Here is an 11,886-nt window from a genome sequence, read left to right on the forward strand (position 1 = left end):
ACTAGATTTTGTCTTACTGAGTTTTTTTAGTTAAGTTTTTAATAAGACAGTTTAAATATATCTAACTCTACTTTTTAGAAAATTAAATAATTATGTTATTTTGTTTTGGTTTTTATCCCTTTAAATTTTTTCTTAATAGTGTTAATATAATTATTTATAAGTGGTAAAAATAAAAAAAAGAGTATTATATTTGGTGGATTTTTCCACCATGTGGAAGAGACTTTGACCAAAAGATAATGTGAAAACTTTAAATGCACTTGAAAATTTGCTTTGGAAAATGGCCATCTCATTGACAGGAGAGGCAACAAGAGTTTCTATAAATACACCCGTCTCTCTTCATTTGTAATAGACACCTAATAAAATTTTCATTCAAGCCTCCCAAGTTTTGCTTTCAATATTCAGCTTTTATTCTTCAGCTTTTCATTTTTATTCTGCTTACATTTATTTCATTTATCTTCTTCTTCTATTTAAAGTTTATTTTAATCATAACATCCTTTACTCATAATTTTTTGTAATCATATTTATAACACCTTAGTAATATATATATTATTATTTATATTAATTTATAAAATATTATAATAATCTTATATTACTAATGATGATGTATTATATAATATAGATGATAATTTGATTATCACCATAAATATTAAAAGATTAACCGAATAATCTTGATTTTATAATTATTTTATTTTTATTTATTAATCTTTTAGGACTAAAATGCTCTCACTTTTAATTAATATAACAAATAATATAAAATATATTTTAAAAATAATTATACTCAAAGACATTTAAGTAAAATAATATCTTAATATTTTTTTATTACCTCTAAACAAATACAATCATTATTTATATTTATCAATTTTTACTAAATTTTATCAAACATAATAATTATTTATCCTCAATAATCTTCTAGGTAATATTTTATTTTTGGTAATAAAATATTATCCAAACCAAACGCCCATTTTTCATTTTTACATTAGGTATTAAAATAATTTTTGTTTTATTATAATTATGTTATTATTTATTAATTTTTAAGTCATAATTAATCTAATTTTAATTAATATAACAAGTAACATAAAAAATATTTTAAAATAATTATATCAAGGTATTTAAATAAAATAATATATTAGTATTTTTCTATTATCTCTAATTAAACACGATAATTATTTATATTTACTAAATTTTATAAAAATGATTAATAATGTATATCTAATAATCTTTTAACTAATTTATTTTTAAGATAATATTTTAATTTTGATAATAAAATATTACCAAACCAACCAAACAGGACCTAACAGTACTTGTAATTTGCATTCATATTTTTAATTCATTTGTAATTTGCATTCGTATTTTTAATTCATCTGTAATTTGCTTCTCAGAAAATGGAGTGGAATTAGGGCTGGATGAGCTCAGCTCGGTTTGTATATAGCAGAGCTCGAGCTCATGGAAGTTGAGTTCGAACTCGGCTTAGCTTGTTTTGAGCTCGAGTTTTGAACTATTTCGTTATCAAAATAACATCGTTTTAACACATATTGATCAAAATGATGTCATTTTGTATCAAAATTTTTAATTAAAAAATTTGGCTCGAGCTTAAGCTCGATCGAACCTATATAGGGTTGGCTCGTTTCAAACTAATTCGAGTCAAACTCAAACTCGAGCTTAAATAAGCTTGACTAGAATCTAACCCTAAGTGGAATGAATCCGTCCAAACTATTTTTGGTGTTATTTTCCGCAGGTTAGCTGCTCGAAAATATCTTTTTTTTTTTTTTTCTCTTTATTATTATGTGGCAATGCGAGGATGGGATTTTAGGTTTGCTATTAGAAGGTTATATAGATTTTAATTGAGCTTTATTGCTGGTCAGTTGCTGCAAATATGTCTCCGTGATAATGAAGCCATATTGATCTTTGATAAATTCAGGAGAAGTTGTTAGTTTTTAAAATTTTATAATAAAATTTTATTTTTTTAATATTATATATAAACTGACAATTATACACTTAAAATTAACAGATTTTATTAATTATAAAAATTGATGAGTAAATATTTAGATTTTTAAAACTAAAAAAAAATGAAAGTTTGATAATAGTTAAACCTTGGTTGGAAATAAGCCTTTTGGCCATTACTTTTATCTCATATAATATAGGCTAAAAGACTTATTCCAACCCAATGTATAGTTTATTCTCAAACTTTCATCTATTTAATTTCAAAAACTTAATAAAATCTCTTAATATTAATAGTATAATTATCATTTAATAGATAATATTAAAAAAATAAAAATTTCAAATCATTGCTATATAAAATCCATTGGGATATTAATTAAAATAATCTCATTTTTTTTTATATATATATGTAGTATTTTTTTCTGTTATAATATATAATTCAAAACATAAAATATCCAAAAAGCTTTTGAATTTTCTATTTATCTGATCAAAACTCACTCAATCAAGTCATAAAATAATATATTTGATTGATCGACTGATCAACCTATCCAATTAACCATTTAATCAACCTTAAATCCCAAAAATTTTTATTTTTAGAGATAGAATCAAATTAAAAAATGGTATATTTATATGTTGGTCAACCATTCGATTAATTTCAAATTTTAAAATCTTCTTATTTTAAAATTAGAATCAAACTAAAAAATAACTATATTTGTGAGTGTGGTGGAAAAAAATAAAATTAAAAAAAAAGTGTTATTTTAATTAATATTCCATATCCGGGTATCCCTCCGTCTGTCCTCATCCAAACAAGAACTTTTCAAAGTCTTAGCAATGGTTTTTCGTCCCTTAAACTCAACATACTCTCCCAAAAGACTTTAAGGGTGCGTTTGATTGGGGAAATTTATTATTACCTTGGTAATCTATCTTTTATTCCCTTATTTGGTTTGTTAGTAATAAAAGATTACAGTAATCTTCTATTACTAATGCTGACGTGGCAGGTCATATAGGTGGTAATCTGATTACCACATTCACCTTAGGTATTTAAAGATGAGTAATGCTATGTGTACCCATTTTTAATACACAATTCATGTACACAGTGATGTGTCATCATACAATTATATGATTTTAAAACATGTGTCACCATATGATGAAGAAATATTCAATCACATGATGACACCTTATCTGTGTACACAAATTGTGTACCAAAAATAGGTACACAGTTTTATTGTTTAAAGATTACTGGGATAATTTTGAGTTTATTATAGAAAAATTATTATTTATTAATTTTTTGAGATAAAAATAAATTTATTTTTAATTAATATGACAAATAATATAAAAAAATATTTAAAAATAATTATATTCAAGGGTATTTAAGTAAAATAATTTACTAGTAATCTTTTATTACCTTAAACCAAACACAATAATTATTTATACCTATCAAATTTTATCAAACATAGTAATCATTTATATCCAGTAATCTTATAAGTAATCTATCTTCAAGGTAATCTTTCTATTTTAGTAATCAAACATTATCCAAACCAAACGCCCTCTAAAGATGTCAATCTCATCTCCAAGATGGACTTCTACGTTGTCGTTTCACTGTCGGCGCTAACTCAAAGAAGAAACAGAAGGGGATCATGACTGTGGCCCAAATCCCACCTGGAACTTCCCCATGAAGTTCACCATCGACGAGTCGTTGGCCCAGCAGAATCGCCGGGGGCTCGAGTTCAAGGTCAAGTCCGACAGAAGGGGATCATGACTGTGGCCCAAATCCCACCTGGAACTTCCCCATGAAGTTCACCATCGACGAGTCGTTCGCCCAGCAGAATTGCCGGGGGCTCGAGTTCAAGGTCAAGTCCAACAGAAGGGGATCATGACTGTGGCCCAAATCGCACCTGGAACTTCCCCATGAAGTTCACCGTCGACGAGTCGTTTGCCCAGCAGAATCACCTGGGGCTCGAGTACAAGATCAAGTCCGAAGATATCCTCGGTGACAAAGATGTCGGCGAAGTCAACGTCCGGGAGAAGGATCTATTGGACGCCCCGGGAGATCTAAAATATTTCAAGTCTCAGACTTACCGAGTCATGAAGCCTTCTGGAAAACCTAAGGCTGAGTTAACTTTTTCCTTACAAGTTCGGTGATTTAATCTCAGCACCTACCACCGGATCCGCCCCCGCCTAAGAAGAACAAATTTGGGATGGGGAAGAAGGATTGGGAGCTGGGTTGATTGGAGAAATGCTAGGTGGTCTTTTGCTTGGAGAAGTAGTTCTAGTGTCCTGGAATGTTACTTGGACCCAATTTTTTCACTGGGACTGTACCTTTAAAATGACGGAAGATAGTTTGCAAAAGACATTTTGTCGGCGGATTCTGGTAACTGGAAAAGTGAGGAAAGGAACGTAACCTTGAGAGAAAAAGTTAAAGTTTTCAAAAGTTAAGGTCAAAAAAAAATTATTACTTTTTAAAAACTAAAATATGAAAATAAAATAAAATTTTATTATTTTTAATATTATTAGATAAATAATAATTATATTTTTAATTTTAATAATTGATAAATAAACATTTGTATTTTTGAATTTTAAAAATAGATTAAATCTTGGATGAGCATAAATCTTTTGGCCTATAATATAAATTGATTCCACCACCACCTGGCCCACCATTTATCCATTCAACGGCCAAATCTGACATACCCACCTCTGACGGGGATGCCCTATCATCACCGCTTATGATTTCGAGTCCGGATCCAGCTGCCCTCTTCAGTGGTGGCGGCATGAGGTTTCTTTATTTTTTTTCATTTCCCCTGTTTTTTGGTTTTGTCAAGTAGTTTATTAAACCTAATGTTGTATGTTGAATTAGATTTGTTCTTTGTCAAGGATTTGATTGATTAATTAGTTACACGGCCGTTAATCAATCAAATCTATGTATAAAGCATATGTTTAATGTCAAAAATGCCTTTAAATGAAAGGAAAAAGGTCTGCTTGTCGTGTTCTAGCTTCCAAGCTAGCATTTTTTTGTTGTTTGTACTCATGAACGATCTTATTAGTAATCATAAATGATCATTAATAATCTTATTACTAAAAAAAATTATAAATTTAAGTCTCTGTCATACTTATAATTATGAACGATCTTATTAATAATTACAGATCTATGTTAATTCGATTATTAATAATTATGATCATGAACTATCTTATGTTAATTAAATACATTACTAATGTCTTAATTCGTTATTTATATTCATATTAACTGCATCGATAATTATGATGTTATTTATTTTTGAACTATTTTATTTTCTTAAAATGGTAAAATGTTGGTTAACCGGGAGTAAAATTTTTTTTTATTTTCTTAAAAATTAAATAAAAAATAATTAATATTATCCAAGTGAAAAAATTTTAGAAAATTTTCTCATATGGGTTTACATTAATTATAATATTGGTTTTAATAAAACCAGATATTTGAATATTCTAATGGTAATTTACAAATATACTTAAGTGATCAATAAAAATAAGTTTAATACAGATAAAAGTTATTATTTAAATAAACTGTATCAATATAGGCTTTAAAGTTAATTAAATTTTTTATGAAACTTAATAACCTGTTATATATTTGTTAGATTTTTTATTTGTTAGAACAACTTTACCTATTCAAAATTATCATTCAATGAGGTTTCAAAAGCAAAAAATCAATTACTCTAATCCAAATAATTGAGGCAACTCTATGAATCTATATTATATGGTGTACTTAGTACCTTTCTAACCTTAAAATGTTAATTCAATATTTAATATCTTATACAATGATCTGCATATGAAGTATGATTAATTGAATGAATATATTTTGATTATGTAAAATTAAATCTTGCATGTGCCACCCTTCTTGTCATGAAACTAGAACTAAAGGTGTGCATAATTCTGTTATGTATAGTTTAAGAGTTCTTTCAAACCAAACTGAAAAAAATAGTTTAAAAAATTTTCAAATCAAGTCAAACTTTTTTGGGTTTCAAACCACACTGAAAAATAATGTTTGATTCGGTTTTGATTGTAGTTTAAACCAATTAAAATAAGTCACTTCTAAATATATAATATTTAATAAAATTAATAAAATTATAGTTTTCCAAAACATAATATAAACATGTAAAATATATATGAAATATATATATAATATATATGTAAAAAAATGATAAAATAATATTAAAAAATAAATTTTACATCTAATTGCTTATTAAAAAATTTTGTCAAATATAATTATATATATGTATTTTAAAAAATATAATTTGTGATTTGACTTCAAACCGTAATACAAATTGAAAATTATATTTTAAAATTTTACCAAATTAAGCTAAACCAAACCTTAATTTTTAAACCACTAATGAAAACTCAAAAGGAAACTCACGCAACGATTTTCTTCAAAAACCGCAAAAATTATTGTTTCGACAAATCAAGGCATGCTCAAATAGCATCTGGTTCCTGGATTAACCAGGTTTTTCACGTGCTCGGTTGAGGGCCGCCTACGCTACGGTCCTATCCAGAATTCATATTTTAAATTCTGAACACATGTAAAAAATGTGCCCCAAATTGTGTTTGTAGGCTTTCCCACAAAATAAAAATTTTTTGCATGTTCTAGAGTCAATATTCTTCAATTGGAATTCTTAACAAAATCAATCTTCATCTTCAATGAATATACCAAATCCACAAGAAAAAAATTGCTATTCCTGTCCGATGGGGCAGCAACGTTTTATTTTATTTTTTCTATAACGAGGAATATCAAGATAGAGACAATGCAACAACAACTTACGTGTGTAAAAAATGTTGAGCCGCAAATTTTTACCAGTATTCCAACCCTTATCTCCCACACATTAATTATAAAGGGAACACTTGAGTGGCAGTTATTGTGCATTCAAGAACTTGACAAATTTGTAGTTCGTACTAAATTGATTCAACTGTGATGGCTTCAATGCAGAGTCCACGAAAATTCCCACAACATCAGGATTGGGTTATAGACATAATTCGAAGCCTTGAAGAAGAATTCGAGAGTAACGTTGATGAAACTAGCGTTGCTGTGAGCATCTTCAACATGCCAAAAACCCTTCTTTTGTCCAAACCTGAAGCCTACGTTCCCCACATGGTTGCCATCGGTCCTTACCATCACGGCCGCTTAGAGCTCTTCGAGATGGAGCGTTACAAGCTCATATCTGTGAAAAGAACGCAGAAAAAACTCCAGAGACCCTGCGCCAAGTTCCACGATTTGGTGAACCAATTCGCCGAACAAGACACCATAATCCGTGCTTGTTTTCACAGGTTCTTGGATTTTGACCGCCGAACACTGTCATGGATGTTGGCAATCGATGCCACCTTTTTATTGGAGTATCTTCAACCTTATGCACGCAGAAAAGGAGGAGGTCCGCAGTTCACTCGAGTGTCATCTTTGACGGCTCATTTAATCGATTACACTCGAAGAAAATCGGCGCACCAAGCAATACTTAGAGATATTACTATGATGGAGAACCAGATTCCTCTCTTTTTGGTTAAAAAGGTGCATGTGTTTTACAAACATGAAAGTGATGAGAGGGATTCTGACGAAGAATTTGTCATGATGTTGATGGGGTTTTGCAAAGATTTGTCTCCGTTGAAAATCAGAGATAACCAACGTCTCAGAGACGAATGTTTGAGCCATTCTCACCTTCTGGAGCTTCTCTACATCGCCGTTACGCCGGAAGTAGTTCAAACTGGAGCCGGTATTGAAGAAATTGGTTACCAGAAGGCAAAAGGTGAAAATCATGATGATCTTCACAAAGAGAAGAGCTACTTAATCAAATGTTTTAAGGCAATATTAGCCTTTATGTTTTTTATTTATTCATCCATTATCATCTTGCTGGGACGAATTTGCAAGTCAAAATTATTTGACATAATCTGTACCATATTGAAAAAGTTGTTTCGTAACAAAACGAAAGCCATTGAAGCATTCATGGAATCAACACAAGACGCCACCGAAGAAGCCGAAAATGTTTCCAGTATAAAAAACGAAACTCCATCGATCGAAGAAATCGAAATTCCAAGTGTCACAGAACTCTCCAAAATCGGCGTCAGGTTTTCTCCATCAGAAGGTGGGTTAGAGAGCATCAAGTTCGACAAAAATAATGGCAAATTCTATCTTCCTGTAGTGGATTTGGACGATAACTCCGACGTCGTTTTAAGGAATCTGGTGGCATACGAGGCATCAGTTGCACCAGAAACAATGATATTTACGCGTTACGTTGAACTGATGAACGGGCTGGTTGATACGGCGGAGGATGTGAAGAGATTGAGGGAGGCGGGTATAATATTGAATCGACTGAAGAGTGATGAAGAGGTAGCGAATCTTTGGAATGGAATGACTTTGAGCGTGAAGATGACCAAGGTTCCGGTTCTCGATAAGGCGATCGACAGTATAAAAAAATATTATTCAGGGTTGTGGAAAGTGAAGATGAAGATGACGATGAAGAAATACTTGTTTAATTCATGGCCAGTGTTTACTTTTCTTGGAGCTTATCTTCTGATATCGCTGTCAGCTGTGGAGGCTTTTTGTTCGGTTTATAAATGTTCCAATTGGATGAATCATTTATGATCACAAGTGACATGGTCGAGTATTATCTTATTGTTTATTTAAATTTTTTTAAATATATGATATGATTATGTGTGTATTCGTTTATACATTGCTTTATTATTTATGATTTATCTTGTAATGTAATTAATATTAAAATTATCGAACCTGTTTTTAAGCTGAAATTAAATGTTGCATGCAGGGACATGGTTTTCTTTTCTGCAAATATAATAATTAAATAAATAATAAAATTATATATATCTACTTTTGAATATAAAAATATATATAGATTTGGATATTATTTTATTTGAATATTGTGTTATTGGTTAACCCATATTAAGCCTGCCGTAGTTTGCTAAATCCATGTTTTCGACAAGCTACTTTCGTTCAATATTTTTGGTTTTGTTATATTGAACTGTTTTACATGAATGTTGTGTTCTTGGGTAATTTGTGTTGAAATAGATGTTAAATATCCTCGGTGTAAATAAATTCATTTAAGGTTTCTAGTTTGATAATATTTGATTAATTTACTTAAATGTTGTGTTGTATGAAAGTTGTTTGAATGTTTGTCAAATATTGTGTGTATAAAACCAGATAAGCGTGTGAGTATGGAAATACTAAGTAAATAACCCAACGGAGAAACCACAATATATAATAATAAAACTCATCTTGACGTTCCTTTACTATAATTGTATTATCAATGTTTCTAATGTTTATTCATGAATATTTTTCAGTATTTTTAATGTTTATTTGAATTAAGCTATAACATTGGTTAGCATTTCTTTAGAGGATACTATATCATTCTGGATGATTGACTCTCAGCCTACAGTATCAATTGAATACCCAACTTATAATTCAAACTATATGTTCAATTTAAGATTTTTGGTTTGCTATATTTGACTATTTTGCATGAATATTGTAGTGTTAAGTAATATGTGTTAAAATAGATATCAAATATGAACCCTATTTGGTTACTTTACTTCAATGTTGTGTTATGTGAAAGTTGTTTGAATAAATGTCAAATATTGTGTATAAAACTTGAGGAGCATGTGAGTATGAAAACACTCAATAAGTAATTAATTCATTGGGAAAACCATATTATATATTAATATAACTCATTCTGACATTCTTCTATTATAATTGTATTATCAACATTTTTAATGTTTATTCACAAATATTTTTCAATAATTTTTATGCTTATTTGAGTAGAACTGTGACACTCCTTATGTCTTTCCTTAGAGGTTACTATATCGTCCAGGATGACTAGCCTTCAACCTACAGAATCAATTGAATGCTCAACTCATGATTCGAACATCCCTAATGTCTTGTTCAAGCAAAACTAATTCGACATCCGAAGTATTTAACTTCTACTAGTGCATAAAAACTCAATCCTAACTTGATTTTTTTGTATTGTGTTGGTTTAATGAGTCGTATTCATGGTAGTCGAATTCTATACTATATCATGTATCGAAAATATAATATTACATATCATGTATCATATATTTGATCATATTATAGGATACATATTTTTAAAAATAATAATATTTTTAAAATCAAACCGATTATCTTACTAGTTCATGATTAAAATAGTTAAACCAGTCAATTTAACTTGTTATCAAATTATAATAAATTTTTTAAATAATATCAATCATATAACACATTTTAAACGCAACTATATAATGTTCATTAAAAACAAATTTGAACAGTCATTAATAACAACAAAACATATTTGCTTCTTTAATTCATAAATTTAAACTCATTGAAACAAAAAAACTCAATGCAGTTGAAACTAGCAATTTTTTAGAGACATTTTAAATTTATATGTGTGTGTGTATATTGTTATACCTCCTATATTATCTTAAACATTCAATAAAACAGGTTATTTAGTTTCTATTTCGTTTTCACTTATTCTCTCTACAACCAAACGTGGCTTCCAGCTTGAGGATTTGAAATCTTTATATTGTCTTTTTAATTTCTTAACAATTGAATTTTAGGATTTGTCCCAACAACATACATTATAAAATATAAAATTATAATTAACCAATAAACCAAATTAGAATACAACATACAAGTGAAAGAGAAAATTGCAAAAACAGCTACGGCTATTTGATTTCATTACAATTAAAGCTTACCAGGAAAACCCAAGAGAGATTGCATGTGTTGTGTAAGCTTTCTATGTGAAAGAGAAAGCTTCAGCGGTGGGCTATTTTGAGAACAAGTTTTTTAACTTTTAATTTAACCTAGTTAGGACATTGACTTGGTCCAAGCCAGGTTCTTAGAGTTCAGCCAGTTCGTTAGTTTTGATTGAGTCAATAAGTAAATTATATTCTAGTATTAACTAGATCAAATTTTGAGTTGATTTGTGATTAAACCAACTGATCCAGTCTAGTTTTAAAAATCTTAAAGGATAATAATAAAAATATTAAAAATTATACACACACTTTATGAGAACCCCAAACGAAACTCACATAACAGTTTTCTTCAAAAAAGGCAAAAACTATGGATTTAAACTAAGTCCTCTTAGTTTTGGATTCTTCAGACTAAAATTATTCTTCCGGCAAATCACAGCCTGCTCAAATAGCTTCTGTTTCCTGGGTTAACCACGTTTTTCACATGCTCAGTTGAGAGCCACCTACGCTATGGTGCCATCCAGAATTCATGATTCTTCCAGGAAAAAGAAGAAAAAAAGAGTGTTCTCTAAGGTCACTTACGTTTTGCCTTCCTTGTCATCTTTGAAAACATTTCTTGACCATTGATAGCGTAAATTCTGAATGCATGTGAAAAATGTGCCCCAAATTGTGTTTACACGCTTTCCCGAAAAAAACAAAAATTTACATGATCTATAGTCAATATTCTTCAATTCTGCAATGAATATACAAACCCCGCAAGGAAAAAATTGCTATTCCTATCCGTTATATACAGCATCCGATGGGACAACAACATTTTATTTTTTTATAACGGGGGATATCGTCTGAATCGGTCTTTTTTTTTCCGAAACGATTAACTTCACCAAATAACTAAAACTCTAATGATATATCAAGAGTTTTATCTTGACCTAACACTAACGAATTTCAAATCTGAACCCTTTTAGGGATTCCACCAAGCTACCCATGGGGTGACATTTGGTTTTGCATTGAAGAGAAATTGAATTTTCTGTCATGGAATGACACTTATCGTGTGAAGAGTCTGTCTTGATTTATGATAGAGACAGTGCGTCCACAACTTACATGTGTAAAAAATTGTGAGCCGCAAATTTTTACCATTATTCCATCCCTTATCTCCTGCACATTAATTATAAAGGGAACACTTGAGTGGCAGTTGTTGTGCATCCAAGAACTAGACATACTTGGAGTTCGTACTAAATTGATTCAACTGTG

General features: G+C 29.7%; 1 protein-coding gene across 1 annotated transcript; it reads left to right on the plus strand.

Annotated features, from left to right (window-relative positions):
* Positions 1-6,817: 6,817 nt before the first annotated feature.
* On the plus strand, positions 6,818-8,676 carry LOC123203060 (putative UPF0481 protein At3g02645). Its single transcript, XM_044619226.1, has one exon. The coding sequence runs from the start codon at positions 6,875-6,877 to the stop codon at positions 8,531-8,533; it is 1,659 nt and encodes a 552-aa protein (XP_044475161.1). The 5' UTR covers positions 6,818-6,874; the 3' UTR covers positions 8,534-8,676.
* The last annotated feature ends 3,210 nt before the right edge of the window (positions 8,677-11,886 follow it).

Source organism: Mangifera indica, chromosome 19 (assembly GCF_011075055.1).
Source record: "Mangifera indica cultivar Alphonso chromosome 19, CATAS_Mindica_2.1, whole genome shotgun sequence".
In the NCBI taxonomy this organism is placed as follows: domain Eukaryota; kingdom Viridiplantae; phylum Streptophyta; class Magnoliopsida; order Sapindales; family Anacardiaceae; genus Mangifera; species Mangifera indica.